General features: G+C 44.9%; 1 protein-coding gene across 1 annotated transcript; it reads left to right on the top strand.

Moving 5' to 3' along the window:
• Positions 1 to 1,800: 1,800 nt before the first annotated feature.
• Positions 1,801 to 16,534, top strand: LOC114587072 (uncharacterized). The gene is made up of 10 exons (XM_077920202.1): positions 1,801 to 2,073; positions 9,658 to 9,737; positions 9,852 to 9,883; positions 10,032 to 10,148; positions 10,317 to 10,396; positions 10,518 to 10,626; positions 10,733 to 10,816; positions 11,048 to 11,152; positions 11,464 to 11,515; positions 11,624 to 16,534. Exons 1-10 carry the CDS (start codon positions 2,063 to 2,065, stop codon positions 11,647 to 11,649), a joined length of 696 nt encoding a protein of 231 aa, XP_077776328.1. The 5' UTR covers positions 1,801 to 2,062; the 3' UTR covers positions 11,650 to 16,534.
• The last annotated feature ends 4,685 nt before the right edge of the window (positions 16,535 to 21,219 follow it).

Raw genomic sequence — 21,219 nt, 5'->3', positions numbered from 1 at the left:
ATGGCTTCTGTAAATCCAGGACTGTCCCTGGAAAGTAGAGACACTTGGAGGATCTGTACTGTCTCTCACACACCCCTACAGTGTCAACCAACAATCCACAGCTGAGGGTCTTTCTTAAGATCAGCTGAATTTATTTTTATTTAAAAACAGAACATACGCCTCAGTTTGTAGAGCATGAGACTCTTAATCCCAGGATGGAAGCCATGCCATGTTGGGCAAAAGGATTCCTGCATTTCAGGAGTAGATGAGCCTTGTGGTCTTTTCCAACTTTACAAGAGCTGCTTAAAATGCTGCTAAGTTACCCATTCCTGCAAAACTCTGGAATCCACATCTAAGGGTCTACAGACACTGGTGTCAGTAGTGGGATACGAACCATGCTTCCATTCAGAGACCAGAACAGCAGCAGAAGTACGAATGGCTTTCTGCTGTGAAGGCCAGCAGGCAGACGCAGCAATACAGAGTTTTGCTGCTTAGCAAGGGATTTGGGGAAGTTGCTACTGTTCTTCACTATGATCAGATTACACACTGAGTACTCGTCTCCTGTTTCCTGTGCAAGCAAGTCAGCCAGGCCATAGCATGAGTTCCTGCCAGCCATCTCATCCTAGGTCACCTCCTATGCAGCATCAGGCAGGTGAAGTCACTAACATCCATGGGACTCCAGAATCCACAGATACCTGCACAGTCTCTAGCTCAGGTGTGGGGAACCTCTGGCCCTCCAGATGTTGCTGAACTCCTGCTTGCTGGAGTTGACGGAGTTGCAGTCTAGCAAGAGCTGGGGTGGCCAAAGGTTCCCCACACCTCACCAGAGGAAAAGGATTCTGCATACGCTCAGGAGCACATTTGCCCTGTGGTCTTTGAAATGCTACATCCCCCTTGGAGGTCAAGGATTTCTGTGCATGCTCCAGGACACTCAGCCAAGGTACCAGAATTTTGGTCAGCCAAAAGTTAGCTGCCTCACTCTTGAGACACAACTTCTGCTGAAATTGCTGATAAATTTGCACTGGCTTCCTCGCTCTTTGAGACTATCTGAGGTGGGGACTGGAACAGGCCTGCCTTTGAAGACTTGTTAATTGATTTTAGCACTCCTTTGAAAAGAAGCAGGTATGTGCTCTTTGCAGTCGACTGGGCATATTTCCAAATGTGAATTCCGCAGAAAAACAACAGACTGTGAAGCATTCATGTGCCCATGGCTCTGGAATTCATGTGCTCCCATGCCAGAGAGGTTTTATGAGCGAATTTGATGGTTCCTTTCCCCACTTAGGCCGGACAGGTCCCCACCGCGCCTGCCTTTAATGTTATGGCCCACCGTTAAACTTGCATGCACCACGAAATGTGCCACTCACATGGAAAGCGCAGGCTGCATTTACCCTTTTCTCTCCCGATTTGAGTTCCACCTGAAAATTATGTGGCAGAAGTTACAAATGCTTGCAAATCCATGCCCTGCTTAATTCACAGAGTGCAGAAGGATAGTGATATGATTAAGCCCCCCCCCCCGCAGCAAACGTAGAAAAAGAGAGCCACCAAGCACCTTAGAAACAAATGGATTTATCGGGGCAGAGCCAGTCATAGGGCTAGAGAGTTTGGGATCAGAGCATTCTGCAGGCGGAACAGCAGGTGCCTCCGAGTTCTGACAGAGGAGCATCACCACTCAGGAGGGGCCAGGTGGGGCCAGGTCCTGGGGGGGGGGTTTTGCCACGGTGAAAGGACCCGCCCTCCTTTGTGACATCTCTTGCTTCTCCTTTAAAAGCCACTGACTTTCAGGAGGCCATTGTGGGTTAGTGAGGAGAGCTTAGAGGAGGTGGCAGTTGGTGGTGGCAGTTGGTGAGAGTAAGCAGAGATTTAGTGATTTGTTCTTTTTTCATTTTCTTATTTTGATTTTGATTTCATTTATTACTTTTATTTGATTTATTTGATTTGATTTATTTTGATTTCCTTTTATTCTTTTCTTTTAACACTTTTATTTAATTTAATTTATTTTATTTTTTGTTCTTTGTTTTAATTTTTTTGTTTTGTTTTGTTTTGTTTTGTTTTGTGAGGAAGAGTTAGGCTTTTTGTGGACGACATGGGCAGACTGTAAGTAGCATCCCTTTCTTTTCATCTCCGGGGGCGTGTGTGTGTGTGTGTGTGTCACAAACTGGAAGGTTTTTCTGGCGGACACCTGAGTATCAGGTTTGTCCCTGTCCCTCCCTTGACCTCTACCTTACACCCATTAAGTAAAACAAAGAAAAATATACAGTGGTGCCCCGCAAGACGAAATTAATTCGTTCCTCAAGTTTTGTCGTCTAGCGAATTTTTCGTCTTGCGAAGCACGAAATCCCATAGGAATGCATTGAAAATCAATTAATGCGTTCCTATGGTCAAAAAAAGTCCAAACAAAGCCAAATTTGGTACAACAACAGTTTATTAACTGCTCTTTAAAGTCACACATACTGTAAAGAGCAGTTCAAAAATTGAAGGGAAAATAAATTAACTTTATAAACATGACAGAAAAACATTTAAAAATCAACAAAGTGCACAGTACATACATTTTCTAAGACTCTGGGGGACCACTCGAAGAAGGCTCCTCTTCCACTCTTTGCTTCTTGGTCAAGAACCTGTCCATAGTCTGCTGCTTCATCCGCCTTTTCAGCAGCTCCCTGAAAGGCGACATGACCCTCGTATCAAAAAAGTTCCCAACGTCATGTGCCACGTGCTTCTCAGGGTGGTGTTGCTCTGCAAAAGTCTGCACCTCCTTCCACTTCAGGCAAATGTCCCTCAGTTTTTCGGAGGACAGCCGTTCCTCAGTTGCTTCCTCCTCTTCCAGTGAGGCCTGCTCCTGCGCAGCCACCCACAACACAGAAATTGCAAACCCCTCCCCAACTGCTCCCCCAGCCCCTCCCCAACTGCTGCAAACCCCTCCCCAACTGTTCCCCCACCCAGACAAAAAAAAATTTCAAAAAATAACAACATGGCCCAATGGTCCCAGATTCCTGCAGAAACCTCCCCAACTGTTCCCCCAGCCAGCCAGCACTCAGAAATTCAAACTCAGAAAAATTTTCAAAAAAAAACAACCTTGCCCAATGGTCACAGAAAATCATAAAAATTCCCAAAAAAGCCCCACAAGCTCCCAGATTCCTGCAGAAACCTCCCCAACTGTTCCCCCAGCCAGCCAGCACTCAGAAATTCAAACTCAGAAAAATTTTCAAAAAAAAACAACCTGGCCCAATGGTCACAGAAAATCATAAAAATTCCCAAAAAAGCCCCACAAGCTCCCAGATTCCTGCAGAAACCTCCCCAACTGTTCCCCCAGCCAGCCAGCACTCAGAAATTCAAACTCAGAAAAATTTTTCAAAAAAAAACAACCTGGCCCAATGGTCACAGAAAATCATAAAAATTCCCAAAAAAGCCCCACAAGCTCCCAGATTCCTGCAGAAACCTCCCCAACTGTTCCCCCAGCCAGCCAGCACTCAGAAATTCAAACTCAGAAAAATTTTCAAAAAAAAACAACCTGGCCCAATGGTCACAGAAAATCATAAAAATTCCCAAAAAAGCCCCACAAGCTCCCAGATTCCTGCAGAAACCTCCCCAACTGTTCCCCCAGCCAGCCAGCACTCAGAAATTCAAACTCAGAAAAATTTTCAAAAAAAAAACCAACCTGGCCCAATGGTCACAGAAAATCATAAAAATTCCCAAAAAAGCCCCACAAGCTCCCAGATTCCTGCAGAAACCTCCCCAACTGTTCCCCCAGCCAGCCAGCACTCAGAAATTCAAACTCAGAAAAATTTTCAAAAAAAACCAACCTGGCCCAATGGTCACAGAAAATCATAAAAATTCCCAAAAAAGCCCCACAAGCTCCCAGATTCCTGCAGAAACCTCCCCAACTGTTCCCCCAGCCAGCCAGCACTCAGAAATTCAAACTCAGAAAAATTTAAAAAAAAAAAACAACCTGGCCCAATGGTCACAGAAAATCATAAAAATTCCCAAAAAAGCCCCACAAGCTCCCAGATTCCTGCAGAAACCTCCCCAACTGTTCCCCCAGCCAGCCAGCACTCAGAAATTCAAACTCAGAAAAATTTAAAAAAAAAAACAACCTGGCCCAATGGTCACAGAAAATCATAAAAATTCCCAAAAAAGCCCCACAAGCTCCCAGATTCCTGCAGAAACCTCCCCAACTGTTCCCCCAGCCAGCCAGCACTCAGAAATTCAAACTCAGAAAAATTTAAAAAAAAAACAACAACCTGGCCCAATGGTCACAGAAAATCATAAAAATTCCCAAAAAAGCCCCACAAGCTCCCAGATTCCTGCAGAAACCTCCCCAACTGTTCCCCCAGCCAGCCAGCACTCAGAAATTCAAACTCAGAAAAATTTAAAAAAAAAAAACAACCTGGCCCAATGGTCACAGAAAATCATAAATATTCCCAAAAAAGCCCCACAAGCTCCCAGATTCCTGCAGAAACCTCCCCAACTGTTCCCCCAGCCAGCCAGCACTCAGAAATTCAAACTCAGAAAAATTTTCAAAAAAAAACAACCTGGCCCAATGGTCACAGAAAATCATAAAAATTCCCAAAAAAGCCCCACAAGCTCCCAGATTCCTGCAGAAACCTCCCCAACTGTTCCCCCAGCCAGCCAGCACTCAGAAATTCAAACTCAGAAAAATTTTCAAAAAAAACCAACCTGGCCCAATGGTCACAGAAAATCATAAAAATTCCCAAAAAAAGCCCCACAAGCTCCCAGATTCCTGCAGAAACCTCCCCAACTGTTCCCCCAGCCAGCCAGCACTCAGAAATTCAAACTCAGAAAAATTAAAAAAAAAAAAAACAACCTGGCCCAATGGTCACAGAAAATCATAAAAATTCCCAAAAAAGCCCCACAAGCTCCCAGATTATCGCAACCCCCCCACAACACCAAGTCATTGAATCCCAAACACCCCAACCCAAAATCCAAAACCCCCCAAAAAAGTTTTAAAAGTTTAACTTACCAAATGGATGCAAGAGAAGTTCTGGAAAAGTTTTGGAAAAGCTTCAAAAGTGAGCAAAGTCTGAGAAAAGGCTACCAAACCACGTGCTAACAGTTGCTCCTCGAAGTCAAGTCGCAACTGCAGCTGTTCAAGCTAAGCACCCTTGGTTTTAACGGTTTTTAGACAAAGGAAACAAAGTCGCGAGACGTTTTCGTCTTGCGAAGCAAGCCCATAGGGAAATTCGTCTTGCGAGGCAAATCGAAAACGGAAAAACCTTTCGTCTAGCGAGTTTTTTGTCTTGCGAGGCATTCGTCTTGCAAGGTACCACTGTATACAAGGTCCTGTTTCCCAGCCAAGTTGAGTACCCCCTATTGTCCTGGCCAAGTCCCCAATCCATGTAGGTTGGATCCACTCTGGTCCTTGAGATGGCTACCTGTCTGGCACTCAGAGACCAGGAGGGCAGTGATGATCACCCCGGCAGAAGGGTTGCTGTGTACGTGGTCTCATGCTTCAGGGATGATGGCTGCCCCTAGCCATGTCCCAAGTGGTCGCCATCTTCCTTCTGAGCAGAAAAGAGTGTTTTAAGGCAGATCAAAGAAAAGGTTTTGCCAAAGAACAATCGCTATGGATGAAGAGGTAAAAGAAACAATGGGCAAATGGGCACAAGATATCGGCCATACTATATATTTAGAACAATGGGAGAAACTCTATCGCAAGGATATTCGCTTTACCACCTGCTATACGATAAAGGAAAATTTGGTTAAAATGTTTTACAGGTGGTATTTAACATCAGTTAAACTCGCCAAAATTTATAAATTCAAATCCAACCTTTGTTGGAAATGTAACAAAGAACCTGGAATGATAATTCATATGTGGTGGGGTTGCAAGGAAATAAAGAAGTTTTGGGGAATAATACATGAGGAACTTAAGAAAATGCTAAACAAACCCTTGATAAAAAATCCCGAAGCTTATCTGTTTGGGTTGGTGGGCAAAGCGAATATCCTCGCGACAGAGTTTCTACCATTGTTCTAAATATATAGTATGGCCGATATCTTGTGCCCATTTGACCATTGTTTCTTTTACCTCTTCATCAAATCATAGTCCAATAATAGTGTAAATTTTTGATAATAATTTCCTATTGTTTCGAAATATAATGGTGCTAAATAGCAATTGTTCTTTGGCAAAACCTTTGATCTGGCTTAAACACACTTTTTAATTGTATATATTGCCAATTATCCATCCCATATTGTTTTAATTCTTCGTATGTTTTTAATTTTAACTTTCCTTGGTCTTCTTCCAGTATTTGTCTATATGTTGCCCAGTTCGGATTCATATTGTGTTTTTTAACTGCATGGGCTTCTAATGGAGAGATCCATAAAGGGATTTGTGGCTCTAATAGCTGTTTATTCCTAAACTTTAAAACTTTAAAGTTTATTCTAAACTTAAAGTTTATTCTAAACTTAAAACAATGAATTTCTGAGTATATGCTTTTTGAAGCCATTATGTACCTTAACCTTCTCGTATGCTAGGTAGGTCTGGCATCCATACCTATTGTCAAAACTTTCTAGATTTAAAATACTAGTGTTTTCCAATATAATCCATTCTTTTAACCACACCAGACATTCTGCTTCATAATATAATTTTAGATTTCGTAATGCCAGTCCTCCTCTCTCCCTTTTATCTGTTAATAGTTTATACCTTATGCGTGGTTTTTTTGGTTTGCCATATGAATTTTGTTAGATCTTTTCTCCACTCATCAAAACAATTTTCTTTCATTATTATTGGTATTGTTTGGAACAAATATATCTTTTTGGGTAAAACATTCATCTTAATTATAGATATTCTCCCCAGTAACGTCAGCTTTAATCTACTCCCGGTTTCTAGATCTCTTCTATTTTCCTTCCAGGCTTTTTCATAATTGTTTCCAAATAGATTAATATTTTTCATCGTCAATTCTATACCAAAATATTTTGCTTTTGTAACAATTTCCAAACCCAATTTCTCCTGTAGTTCGCTCTTTTCTAATTCCTGTATGTTTTTTGCCATAAGCTTTGTTTTTGACATATTTATCTTGAAGCCTGCTACTTTCCCGAACTCATTCATTATCCTCAATGCTTTCATTAGACTAGTTCCTGGCTCCTCAGGTGCTAATATAATATTGTATGCAAAAGCTCTAATTTTGAAAACATCCTTGCCTCATGTAATTTCCTTTATCTCTTTTTCTTTCTTTATTTCTAAAATCAGGATTTCCAAAGTTAGTATAAAAAGGAACGGTGAAAGCGGGCATTCTTGCCTGGTACCTTTCTCTAGATTTCAAGGATCCGTCTTTTCACCATTTCTTATTAAACATCCCTGCTGGTTTTCATATACTGTGTTTATTGCTCTGCAGTAGTTTTCACCCAGTCCTACTGCTTCTGCTACTTCCTGAAGGAACGATCTTGATAGGTTATCGAAAGCCTTCTCAGCATCTGTTAGCATAAACGCCGCTTTTTTGTTGGGTCTCGTTTCCAAATATTCAATTAGATCAATTACTATTCTCCTATTTGCTTTTATATGCCTATTTGGGAGGAATCCTACTTGGTCTTGGTCTATTACATCCTTTAGGACCGATTTCAGCCTATTTGCTAATATCCCCGCGAACAATTTATAATCATTATTTAATAATGATACGGGTCTGTAATTGTTAACTCATTCTCTATCTGTGCTTTGTTTGTGAATTAATACAATATTGGTTTCTTGCCACGACTTTGGTATTTTTCCTTCTTGCATGATCTCGTTCATTAATTTTTTAAAAGGCATTGTTATAGCCAGTGGCGTAGCGTGGGGGGTGCAGGGGGGGCCGGCCGCACCGGGCGCAACATCTGGGGTTAGGGCAAATCCATGGGTTAGGGGGCGCAAATCCACAGGTTAGGGGGCGCAAATCCACGGGTTAGGGGGCGCAAATTACTTGCCTTGCCCCGGGTGCTGACAACCCACACTACGCCGCTGGTTATAGCATCTTCTAACCTTTGGTAGTGTATCGCGGATAGTCCATCGTCACCTGGAGCCTTCCCCAGTTTAAGATTGGAAATTGCTTGTTGTATCGCCATTGTTGTTACTGGTGCGTTTAGCTGCTTCCGTTTGTTTTCACCTATTTTTGGGATTTGTTTTCCTTGAAGATATTTTATAATTTGTTGTCGAGTTTCTGCACCTTTTTTATATAGATTGGTGAAGTATTTTACAAAGCATTTATTTATTCCTTCTTCCGTCTCCACTGCTTTTCCTTCATATACTACTTTATTTGTCTTTCTCTTTGTCTTTTCTTTATGTGCCACAAAAGTAATTTACCTGGTCTGTTTCCAAATTCAAATGATTTTTGTTCATCCATTTTATATTTCTTTCTATTTCATCATTTAAGAGCGTTGAGAGCTGTGTTTGTAATATTTTAATGGTTTGGTTTACGATCTTGTTTTTTGGTGTTTTCGCTAATAATTTTTCTTGTTTGCCTATTTCTTCTTGTAAATGCTTGATTTTAGCCTCTCTTATTCATTTTTGTATTATATTTTGTTTATACAACATATTTTTAGATTGGCCTTGAGATAGTCTTTAAACCTCTTTTGTTGGCCACCAGCATTACGCCTTCCATTTTTAAGTTTGGAATAGAGTCGTTGCTTTGGAAGACAATCATCAGGCATCCGAACCACATGACCAGTCCAACGAAGTTGGTGTTGAAGAATCATTGCTTCAACACTGGTGATCTTTGCTTCTTCCAGGACACTGGTGTTAGTTCGCCTGCCTTCCCAAGTGGTGTGTCACATTTTTCGGAGACACCATTGATGGAATCTTTCAAGGAGTTGGAGATGGCGTTTATAAGTGGTCCATGTTTCACAAGCGTACAGCTGGCTTGGTAGTACAAGAGCCTAGACTGAAACTTGAAGGACTAGTTTCAATGGACCAAGAATGCTTTTCATGGCTGGTTCTGACTTTCCCCTTTTCCCAGTGGGAATTCCTACTTGTACAGCAGAGGCCGTGGCTGGTTGGCAGCTGCAGTGCCTGTGTGCTTTGTTCAGTTGTTGTTGTCAGTGCTTTGTGCTGGAGGGCACTGTTTCGTGGCGCTCATTGGTTGCTATTGGATATTTGGATAGTCTGAGCGGATTGGTTTAGCGCCTTGCGAGCGAAAGGCGCGGCCTTCATTAGGGCAAATGTTCTACCCTTATTTATGGCAGCTTTTGGAATAGAAAAAGGAAAGGACTGTGTCAGGATGTCTTCTGTGGGGACATTTGCAGACGTGAAGGTGTCGATCTGGGGTACAGTCGGAGGGGGGTATGGTGCCTGCTGGAGGGCGAAACCCCCCGCCACCCTTTCCAAAAATTCTGGTTACAATGCTTCATGAAAATTATACACTGCTTGACTGCATGAATGAGGGGGCCAGGCTCTCTGGACCCTGACATGGTGGTAGCTCTTGAACCCAGAGCACTTGGGACCTACTTTCTCTCTCTGCCAGCCCTTCATGCTTTGGGCTGCCTCTTTCAGGCTCTGATGATGCCCCTTCAGGTCACTGAACTGCAGAGAGATGGAAGGAATTGGTCAGAGTGGGCCGGCAAGGATCAATTAGGCTCCACATACGTATTTCTGTTCTGCCAATTCTGCAGTGGTTCACTGTTTTCTCCAGACGCCCCTCCTCACACCCAAGAATTGGGGCTGCTGGCATCTGAGTCGCTCTTTCTGCTCATCTCTTCTAGGATCAGGTGCTTAAGACGCCTGTTCAGGCGCTGCCACAGGGTGGCCCCCCAGCCAGACACAGAGCAGCCCGTGGCGCCAGGTAAGCCAGTGGCCCTCCTTTTTTGGACAGAGGAGGGCAGGGATGGGCATGGGGAGCGACTGGTCCAAGGATGCAAAAGAGGACTCACCTCTTCCCCTGTCCTTCTGTTTGCAGTGCTGCTGCGGTTCAGCATCCCAGGCCCAGAGGTGAGTATTGGAGAAAACAAGAGCAGGGACTGGATCCCTCAGACCTGCCCCCCGCTGCCCCCGGGCTCTTTGCCCCACACTCTGCACTCTCAGATGCGGAGAAGCCCTCCCCTCACGAGGAACTGACAGCCTGACGTTTGCATTTCAGCTGCTAGAGGATGAACAGCTCTACATCCTGGGGGTCATCAACAGCTGCCAGGCAGCTGAGCTCAGGGGGCTGCGATCCCTGATGTGCTCCAAGGAGAAGACAGCCCAAAAAATTCTGGTGAGTGATGGGGGGGTGAGGGACCCCCACGGGGAGGTGGGGGGAAGGGGTTGTGCATCTGTGGGGAGGAGGACCCTGCCGGCTTAGGCCATGGGGTTGCCATTCCCCTGCAAAGCCAAGCCTGGTGTTTGGGGTCGGAGCTGATTTTCCTCCTCTGTTCTCTTCCAGGACATCTTGGGGCCCTTGGAGCACTTCAGAGATTGCCCCCTGACTCTGGCCCTTGCCTTGGAGGCCCTCCTCCAGCTAAGGTGAGTGGGGTCTTTGGCGTGGATGGGGTTATGGGGGGGGGCAGAACTCCAGGGGGCAAGAGCAGGCGGGAGGGAGAAGGGGGCAAGGGAGACTCTAACCCTCTCCCTTTCATTTCTGCAGCACGATGAGGCCCAGATTCACCTCTGACATGGTCAGTGCCATCCTGCACAGGATGTTGGAGGCCGTGCTGTGTGGGGCCAAGGAGGAGGAGGAGGAGGAGAAGAGAGAAGTATGTCCTTTTTTTTTACTTCCCTTCACATTCTCTTTCTTCCTCTTCGTCACACCCTTGCAGAATCCAACCCAGCATTCAAACTCTCTTCTCTCTTTTCCCGCAGGAACTGAAGAGGCACTATCGGCTTCTGCTGGGCAGTCTCCTTATGGAAGCCCCCAACCCTGGCACCCTCCTCCAACTTCTCAGTGTAAGTGTCCCTATGGCATCTGGGGTGGTTTTAGGGTTGCCCCCCCCGTCCCTTACCCAATGGACTGCCCCATTTCTGGGGCACAGAGCCTGTTTGGCCCCCAATTTGGTCCAAGACCAAAGCTGGCAACCCCTCATGGTGCAGAAGTGCCAGGGACTCTGTGGTGGGGGCAGTGGGGGCCACTTTGGCCCAGATTGGCCCCTGACTCTGAAATGCTCTTTCCTCCTGCAGGACCTCAGAGGATACGCCCTGGGGGAAAGTGGGGAGGCACAACAACTTGCGGCCAGCAGCATCTCTTTGCTGCTGGCCATTGCCAGGAAATATCCCAAACTCAGAGTAAGTACCTTGCCTTCTTCTATTCATTTCTTTGGTTACTTCCACCCCCCCCCCAAGATCACATCCCCAAGTGATCTTTAGTGCAGAATTTGCGGGGTGTGTCCCTGGGGGCCAGGATGAGGCCAGAGGCTTTTCCTGCCCCCTTTCCTGCTGCTGCCCTTCCACCTCTGCCCAGGAGGCTGCAGGGCCCAGGGAGGTCCTCTGGAACAAGGGATTGGGCCCAAGACAGAGGGAGACCCGTCCTTCCTGACTTGGCGCTGCTTCTGTGCTCTCTTGCTCCCATCTGACCCCGATTTTTCTTTCCTCTGCAGATGACAGTCATTCGGCCGGAACTGGCTTGCTTCCGCCGGAAGCCAAAAGAAGGTAAGCCCCACACCTTGGAGACAGCGCCCTTTGACTAAAGGCCTGTGGGGAAATCTCATTTTCATTTTCATTTTCATTTGCATTCTCTTCTCATTCTCTTCCATCCAGACGACATCATCATTGAGGACATATAGCCGTAACTGTCTGCAGCGACACTGGAGCAGCTAGGATCTGAGGATCAGGAAAGCACTCAGCGTCGGCTACTGGAACAGTTTGAACTGCTAGAGGACCACAGTAGGTGACTCACAGAGCGGCTACACCAGTTGCAGAGCCAGGCAGGACCTGAGGGTCAACAGAGGCAGCAGCTAGAAGCCGGTGAGTGCCAGCCAGGAGTGTCCAGTCGGACTCTAAAGAGAGAGTCGGGAGAGATTGCTGGAGACCCCACAGAAGGGGCTCAGCAAGCACCAGCAGAGATGGCAGATTTCCAGTCTTCCCAAGTTGTAAATATTGGGAGAGGCATCCCTTTTGAGCTTCTCTCAGAAAGCAACTGGCTGAGTTGGTCAATAAAAATGCAGCAGTTGTTAAGGAGAGATGGACTATGGGACTGCGTTGAAACTGAGGTTTTGAGACGGGACTCTACTGAGAAAAGACGGCTGGATGAAAGGGCTCGTGCCCAAATTATGCTGTGTTTGAGCAACTCTCAGTTATTGCATGTAGCAAATGCCAGCACAGCGTTTGAGTGCTGGAATTTATTAAGGGCAATGCATGTCAGAGAAACTGCTGGAACTATAATTTCTCTGACCAGAAGGCTGTTCAGGACTGTTATGAAAGAAGGTGCGAGTTTGGCAACTCATCTTCAAACGCTGAAATCTCTGTTTCTTCAACTACAACAGAGAGGTAAGCGTTAGGATGAAACTGATCAAACCTACATTATCCTTTCAAGTTTGCCTGAAAGTTGGTTGCCTGTGATTAACAGCATGGAGAGTATGCGTCCCGAGATCTGACCCTTGAGTATGTGGTTGGAAGATTGACCGAAGAAGCAGAAAGAAGGTCAGACAGACAGGCTGAACTCCAAGAGCGGAGGAGTTACAGCCAAGGGGGCCAGCAGCAGAATCTGCCAATGGGGCAACGCCAAGTTTTGGACTTGGGCATGGTGGTGAGGAGATGCTATAGATGCAGCCAAGCCGGACATCTCCAATGTCAATGCAGGGCAAGACCTCCAGGAGATGACATGGAGCAGAGACAGCAATCGACGCAGAAATGTAAGCAGAAGGGGTTCTCTTCAGGGAAGAAGAACATGCGTTCTGCTCATCTTGTGTCTGCATTTTCTCGAGAGGAGAGGAAGATACCTCAAGGAACATGGTTGCTGGACTCTGGTAGCAGCAGGATTGTCTGCAACAGTCAGGAGGACTTTAAGACCCTGGGGAAGCCAGCTGATGGAAAAGACTCAATCTATCTTGCTGATGGTCGTGAAGCAAGATTGATGGCCAGGGAACATGTTTCCTGCAGTGCTTGAACACTACTCTACCAGAGACTCTGTCAGCAGTTTGGACTATTGTTTACTGTCTGTAAGCTGTTTGATTAATGCAGAGTATAGTGTTAAGTTCACGCAGGATGGTTGTCTGATAAAGAATGGAACTCAGGTATGTGGCCATGCAAAGTTGGAAAATGGGTTATATGTAATGCAGGACAAGCCTGTTAAAGCAGCCCAGGTGGTTCAGGATAATTTGCCAGTTCATAAGGGGTGTGTACATGAACTGCACAGAAAACTGGGTCACGCCGATTTCCGTGTGCTTTCAGAGATGCAAAAGGTGTGCAAGAACCTAAAAGTAAATAGCTGTAACTGTTTCCTAGATTGCAATGTATGTAAAATGGCCAAATCTAAGAGGAAGCCTGTGGCTTCTAAAAGTGACAGAGTATCTAAAGAGGTTTTAGAACTTGTCCATTGTGACGTGATAGGCCCTTTTCCACAGAAGACTGAAGGGGGCGCCAGATATGCTTTTCTGGTAACAGATGATAAATCACGTTTTAGTTGGTTGTTTTTGTTAAAGCAGAAATCGGAGTGTTTCCCCACATTCAGAGAATGGGTTGCCCAAGCTGAAAAGCTCTTCGCTCGCCCTGTTGTGCAATTGCAAACAGATAGGGGTGGAGATTTTCTGAACAAACAATTTGGAGCATGGTTGCGACGTAAGGGGATCACTCACTGTTTGACTAACCCTTATAGCCCTGCTGAAAATGGTCTGTGTGAAAGACGTGGGGCTGTAATACAGTCAGTAAAGGATTGCCTGCTAGTGGATGCAGGATTGGGTAACAACCATAGGCTGTGGGGTGAGGCTTTCCTTACAGCAAACGTTTTGATTAATAGAACCTAGTCTAGCTCTATAAAAGATATTCCTTATCGTGTTTGTTTGGGAAAGAACCAGAGTGGACAATGCTCCATAACTGGGGTTATTGGGCGCATGTAAATATCCCCAAAGCTCAGCGCCAGAAAGGGGGCGCTAGAGCCCCGAGACTGCGGTTTGTGGGATATCAGCCCTATGGCAAAGGGTGGCGTTTCAATTTACGCCCAGAACGCGTGGTTCTGTCATGAAGTGCAGACTTTGCTGACCAGGACAGATGGACTGTGATCCATGCCAACCCAGATTGCCTACTGCCTACTGCCTCTGAGGAGAGGCTTATTCTCAGCCATTGGCAACACAGGAGCAGGATGAGGAGGAGGCACAGATTTCCCCAAAAGATGTGGCAATAGATAATACTTCTCTAGAGGAAGAGGAAGAAGGGCCAGAGATAAGGGGGGAAGAAGAAGTAGTTGTGCCTAGGCACTCCCAGCGTTCAAACAAGGGCGTACCTCCTCAGCGTTTGACCCTAGGAGCAGTGAGAATATGCAGTGTGAGTTGTGTGGAACCACAAAGTTATAATGAAGTCTTAGACTTACCCCCTGGGGAACGTGCTTTGTGGGAACAAGCTATGAAAGAAGAAATGGACTCTTTTAAACGTAATGAAGTGTTTGGTGTCATGCAAGTGGGTTTATAAAAGGAAAACCCTTGCATCTGGGGAACCACGTTTTTGAGCCAGATTAGTAGCCAGAGGGTTCACTCAGATTAAAGGGGAGAGTTATGATGAAGTGTTTTCTCCAACTGTAAAGAGTGAAACTTTTTGTTTAATGCTCTCTATTGCTGCTGCAAGACAATTAGCAGTGCACCATTTTGATGTTGATGCTGCATATCTGCATGCAAATTTAGACCATGAAGTGTTAATGAGACAACCCCCTGGGTTTGAAGAGGGGAATGGTGCAGTCTGGCCTTTCAAAAAGGCTCTTTACGGTCTCATACAATGTGGAAGGTGTTGGAACCAGTGTTTAAATGAAGCCCTTGTAAAACTTGGTTTTAAAAGGAGTGTGGCTGATCCATGCCTGTACACCAAGGGGGCAGGCAACAAATATCTAATGCTCTTAGTCTTTGTTGATGATTTGCTTGTAGCAGGGAGTTCCACAGATGAGATCCAGAAGCTCACAAGTCAACTCGAAAAGAAGTTTAAGCTTAAAGCCTTAGGGCCTGTAAGCAATTACTTGGGAGTAGAAGTAAGTCAGGAAGCTGATGGAAGCTTCCTATTGAGCCAGAAAGAGAAAATTCTTCGTTTGATAGAGCAGTTTGGCATGGAAAACTACAAGCCAGTTCAGACTCCCATGACACCAGATTTCCCAAAGACAGTGTGTGACGATGAATTTGATCAGCCTGAGTTGTATCACTCAAAAATAGGATCACTGCTGTATTTAAGCCAGTGGTCAAGGCCAGACGTTGCATGTGCTACAAATGTTCTGAGCCAACATGTATCTAAACCCAGTACTGCCGATTGGTGTGCTTTGAAAAGGCTTATCGGATATCTAAAGGGGACATTAAATGTATGTTTGAAGATATCTAGTACATAAGACGAAAAACTAGAAGTATTTGTTGATGCGGACAGGGGAAGCTGTGTAGCTACTAGAAAATCTACAAGTGGAATGGTTATGATGTTTGCCAATTCCATAATTGGATGGAGGTCAAAGAAACAAGGATTTGTTGCGACCTCATCCTGTGAGGCAGAATATGGGAGCCTGTCACTAGCATGCAATGAAATCATGTGGTTTATACAGATACTAAAAGATCTAGATTGTAAAGTAGATTTGCCTATCCAAGTGTATGAAGATAGCCAATCGTACATTGCATTAGCGGGCTCGGAAATAATGAAATCCGCATCAAAACATATTGCTATCCGTCATGCAAATGTTAGAGATTGTGTACAGAATGGGGTAATCAAACTGGAGTATTGTCAATCACAAGATAATATTACTGATTTGTTTACCAAGCCTTTGCCAGCAACATGTCATAATTAATTGATGACAAAACTGGGTTTATGTATATAGTGTACTGTATGTATGTATGTATGTATGTATGTATGTATTTGACCTGTTGGGGTTTTCCGCATTTAAGAAACAGAAGGGGTGTCACGGCTAAAATGGCCGCTGTTTCTTTAATGCTTAAAAAAGCTGGGTCAGCATGAGTCAGCAGTCTGCACCGGGTTGTATATATAGAGAGAAATGTTAGTTTGGTGTTGGGTTGGTTGGTAGTGTTGAGGTGTGTACAGTTGGTCAGTCGCTTTTGCACAAAGACTTTTAAGAATAAAAGCAGAAAGTACTCTGCAAGGATATTCTTGTGGACTCTTTTATGCCGACAAGGGTCTGAGGAGACAAAGGGAGGTCAGAACCCTTTCCCTTTTTTCTTTTTTTTTTTTTACAAACACTGACAGGGATCCCATCGGATGGTTTCAGGGGAAGACAAGGCTCCTGAGTAAACCCTACACAGATGCAGAGTGGAGTCCCTAAGATGGTTGGGTGGCATTTTGCAGGCCTCCTTCTGGCAACTCCTGCAGCCCAGCTGGTGCCTTATGCCTTGTTCTTCTTTCCTCTAGACCACCTCAGGGAGGCCGAGGGGGGAGGGTCTTGCTGTCTGGGCACAGGGTTGACACCTTTGTTTTGCAAAAGACAGGACAGGGCAGGGGACAGAGGGAGATCCGAAAATTGCTAACATTATTTTGCCTCAAAAGATCTCACAGAATTTTAGGTTTTTCCGTTCCTTAGGCTTAGGATATATGATCAGCTCCCTGTGTAACTCCACGTGTCAAGAAGAAAAAGAACTGGAAGAGAATGGAATAAAAATAAATATTTTTAATGGACTATGAATAAATGCACAATAAATTGTTACTGTCTTATTGTCTTCCATTCATCTGGACACCTTTGTTGTTACAGCCTGAAATAGAATTAGGATTTTTTGCTGCTGCATCACTCTCAGGTTTACTCATCTTAAGCTTGTGGTCCACTAAGATCCCTAGGTTTCCCTACGAGCAAACCAGGTGTCCCTCATGTTGCAGCTGGTTCTTCCTGCCAAAGTGCAGAACCTTAGATTGGCTACAGGTCTTCTTTGCTCACCACCAGGGAGTGACCATGTCGCAGTCAGTGCTGTGGTAGCTCCATGTGGCAGTAAGAAGAAGAAGAGTTTGGATTTGATATCCCGCTTTATCACTACCCTAAGGAGTCTCAAAGCGGCTAACAATCTCTTTTCCCTTCCTCCCGCACAACAAACACTCTGTGAGGTGAGTGAGGCTGAGAGACTTCAAAGAAGTGTGACTAGCGCAAGGTCACCCAGCAGCTGCATGTGGAAGAGCGGGGATGCGAACCCAGTTCACCAAATTACGAGACTACCGCTCTTAACCACTACACTACACTGGCTCCCAACACAGTTCAGTGCAATCGCCTGGTGACAATCCAGTCCAGCTGGTGCCAGTGACCTGAGATCTAAGATGTCTCCAGGACACTGAGTGTTTTGCCTTGGTAGAGCATACCATGTTCGTGACATCTGCTGGGAGGGCATTCCACAGGGTGGGCGCCACTACCAAGAAGGTGCTTGCAGGCTCCTGACATCCTGGTCTAGTTCCTCGCAGAACTTGTTCTTGATCTGTATATCAGAGTACACAGAGCGTAAGCACTCAATATGTTAACCGGAATGGAGGTAGTTGAGAGATGGAGAGAAGGCAAGCATTCTGAGCCCTCAGCTAGCAGTTCTATCAGAGACAGAAGGGAGTCCCTTGCTGCAAATCTTATGCCGTGAATCTTCGGGATGCCCTCCTTGCCACAATGGGTGTAGCTCTCTCTGAGGCTGCCATTCAAAGCAAGTCTTGTCTCCTGTTCTTTGTTTTAATATATATATATTTTGTGCACAACTGTGCATATTCTGTATATATTCTGTATATATTTAATTTTTACATAGGGGAGTAGTTAGGGTTAAGTGTAGGGTTTAGGGTGGATTACGAGTCCACCACTCTTAACCGCTACACCACACTGGCTCTCCACACTCTTATATGGAGATGCCGGAGACAACTTGGGACGTTTTTCATGCAAAGTATAAAAGCTACATCTCTCTCTGAGCAATTATATGAACTGGCACTAACAGTCCTCTCTTGATGGATCATGCAGATTTCATTAGAAGTTGAGAGGAAGGACATGTCCTCTGCTATGTAAGTGACCCGAAGCATTCTAAATGAATGCTAGTGTATTCCTTTCTCTCCTACTTATATCCAGCCCCTCCCCTTTTTTGCAAAAATGACCAAGACAATCCAAACATCTCTTAACCTGGGAGTAAGCCCCAAAAGGACTTCTGAGTAGATATGGTTAGGACTGCACTATACTACATTTATTGAGGCATAAGTCCATTTCAATAGATGCATGACAATTTATTTGAGAGGCTTACGATGCTCTCTACTGGCCACATTTTGTAGCACAAGGGGCATGAATTTGAGAGTGCAGGAAAAGTTGGCTGTAAGCACAAGTCAGGGCTGGTTCTGCCATGAGGTGGATTGCCTCAAGCGGCAAATTAAAAGGCAACAAATTATTAGTTGTTAAGATGACAATTTCAATACCCCATTTGGGGAGGCTGTGGATTTATTGTTTCAGAATCAAAAGGTCATGGGCCATCTTAAAACATAAATTCTAGCTCTTTCATATATTCCACCCATGGTATATACACATGGTATTTTCCACTTGACTCATTTGATGACTGCCAGTGAACATTGCCTGGTTTCTGTGGTGCAGTTTATTTAGTCCTTGTAACTGTTAATCGAGCACTTGATTGCTCCTTGCTGTAAAAAGGAGATGGGTTTGAATCAATTTAACAAAAACCAGCAACCAAAACTCAGCCTAAACAACAACACAAAAGGGAGTCAAGTCCAAGGTGCTGAAGACCAACTTATTTGAAAAACACTCCACTAAATGTATTGTAACATAATGAGTTTCAAGTGCAATTGTTCTTCATCACAGGAAAGAATAGAGTGTTCTCTACTTTTCAGTATATAAATTCAATAAATAATGAGAAGAATTTTAAGGTTATATATTTATATATATATATATATATATATATATATATATATATATACGCACACACACACATAACTGTATATATAAACCACATGTCTGAAACCCCACAGAAGAGTTCCTGAACAAATTGACCTCAAATATTTCTCTGCAAGGTCAAAGTGGGAAACCTCCCCATTGTCTTTCCTCACAAATCCTGTCCTCACAAATCCTGTCTTAAGGGCACATTCAAGATATGAACAGGGTGTGAGCCTGTGACCTGTAACCTAGATTCAGGAATTACCGTATTTTTTGCTGTATAAGACTCACTTTTTATAAGACTCACGCAATGTGTGTGCGTCTTATGGAGTGAATGCAGGCTGCGCAGCTATCCCAGAAGCCAGAACAGCAAGAGGGATTGCTGCTTTCACTGCGCAGCAATCCCTCTTGCTGTTCTGGCTTCTGAGATTCAGAATATTTTTTTTCTTGTTTTCCTCCTCCAAAAACTAGGTGCGTCTTGTGGTCTGGTGCGTCATATATATATATATATATATATATATATATATATGTATACTGTTTTATTAAATTTACTTAATAACATAACATTATTATATATATTCTATAAACAAATAATACAAAACACAGTCTGGTGCGTCTTATAGAGCGAAAAATACGGTATTTGTATATATGCCCCATTTCCCTTTCCCAACCAAAAACATGAGATCTGGCAATTTGCCTTCTCTGTTTGTAGTGCCAGTGCTTTCCCTGGCAGCTGTCTCTGTCATTTTCTATTTCAGTTTTGGATTTCAAGCAGTGGTTGGGTTGTTTACCCATCAATAGCCCTAGATTCCTGGAGGGAGGAGGTTGAAATTAGGAAGCATAAATTATCCAGACAAGACAAGGCAGGCACATCGTAACCTGCACACTTGCCAGTGTTGAGAAGAGGATCCTCCTTCTCCTGGCAGGCACTAAGTAAATAACAAGCTTTGACTTGGAGCTTCATTCCCACTGCTGATCTCAGTAGCTCTCATAATTAACAGACAAACTCACTGACCTCAGTGGCTCCTTGTCAGGCTGAAACATGAGTCATTCCCAGTCTGTGTGCTGTGAAATCCTGTGCACACTTCCCTGGGAGTAGGTCCACAGTGCAACTCAACTTCTGGGGAGATGCATATAGAATCGTACCGAAAATCATTTAAGCAGCAGCTATCAGAAGTTTGGGGACACGGGTGGCGCTGTGGGTAAAAGCCTCAGCTCCTAGGGCTTACCGATCGAAAGGTCGGCGGTTCGAATCCCTGCGGCGGGGTGCGCTCCCGTTGCTTGGTCCCTGCTGCTGCCAACCTAGCAGTTCGAAAGCACCCCCGGGTGCAAGTAGATAAATAGGGACCGCTTACCAGCGGGAAGGTAAACGGCGTTTCCGTGTGCTGCGCTGGCTCGCCAGGTGCAGCTTTGTCACGCTGGCCACGTGACCCGGAAGTGTCTCCGGACAGCGCTGGCCCCCGGCCTCTTGAGTGAGATGGGCGCACAACCCCAGAGTCTGTCAAGACTGGCCCGTACGGGCAGGGGTACCTTTACCTTTATCAGAAGTCTGGAAAACGTTGGTTTATGGTGATAGCGTCTGGAAATAGCACAGAGATGAAAACAGAGATTGTGGAGACCTTGAAGTCCAATCTTCAGTTCCTGGGGCAGAAACACAAGATGGCTCCCCCCTTTGCTTGAATGTATAGGGGGAGGTACACAGAAAGATAGAGTTGCCTCTTACATTAATCGGAGAGGCCCACTTGTAACAAATCAGTGCCACCCTGAATTCACTGGGAAGGATGGGGTACAAATTTAGCAAATAATCATAATCATAATAAAATGTATTGGGGCATGCAGGAGGATCGGGTAGCTTGGTTCTGTTGAAAGTCATGTTACTTTTATAGTTACTATCTGAGATATTATTTCTTTGTAGAAAAGACCGAGGAAATCTGAATCTCAATGCAGGAATGCACAACAGGGATCTCAATTCCTCAGTTCTTTTACCTGTGAAATGGGAAGGACAAAGTTCACTAGCCCTTTTCACACTGATAACTGCTAATTGTATTAGCAAGCCCCACTTGTTTTGTGACATTTCATCAAAGCATGCTTGTTCTGTTTCTCCACCTTTATATCTTTGCCCATGAGGACTGAAGTACAATTATTTCACCTGCTGTTCGCAGCAGTGATGGGGCTAAAGGGGCACAAAAAGGAGGGATCTGCTGTCTCTGCCGCCACCATGCACTCCTGACATCAGGAAAAGGGAGATGGGTAAGCATTGGGCTCTGTGCTGGCACCTGGGCCTTGACACATGTCCAACTGGACCACCGACACTGGGGCTAACTGATGCAGTTACTGCCTTAGC

This window comes from Podarcis muralis, chromosome 16 (genome assembly GCF_964188315.1).
Source record: "Podarcis muralis chromosome 16, rPodMur119.hap1.1, whole genome shotgun sequence".
NCBI lineage: Eukaryota > Metazoa > Chordata > Lepidosauria > Squamata > Lacertidae > Podarcis > Podarcis muralis.
The sequence above is the reverse complement of the archived record's forward strand: the minus strand, read 5'-3'. Positions and strand labels throughout refer to the sequence as shown.

Bases quoted from the DNA above. Each gene is read 5' to 3' on its own strand.
- LOC114587072 (XM_077920202.1), top strand. The intron at 10,397-10,517 runs GTGAGTGGGGTC...TCATTTCTGCAG, and splicing joins GAGGCCCTCCTCCAGCTAAG to CACGATGAGGCCCAGATTCA. The intron at 11,153-11,463 runs GTAAGTACCTTG...TTTCCTCTGCAG, and splicing joins GGAAATATCCCAAACTCAGA to ATGACAGTCATTCGGCCGGA.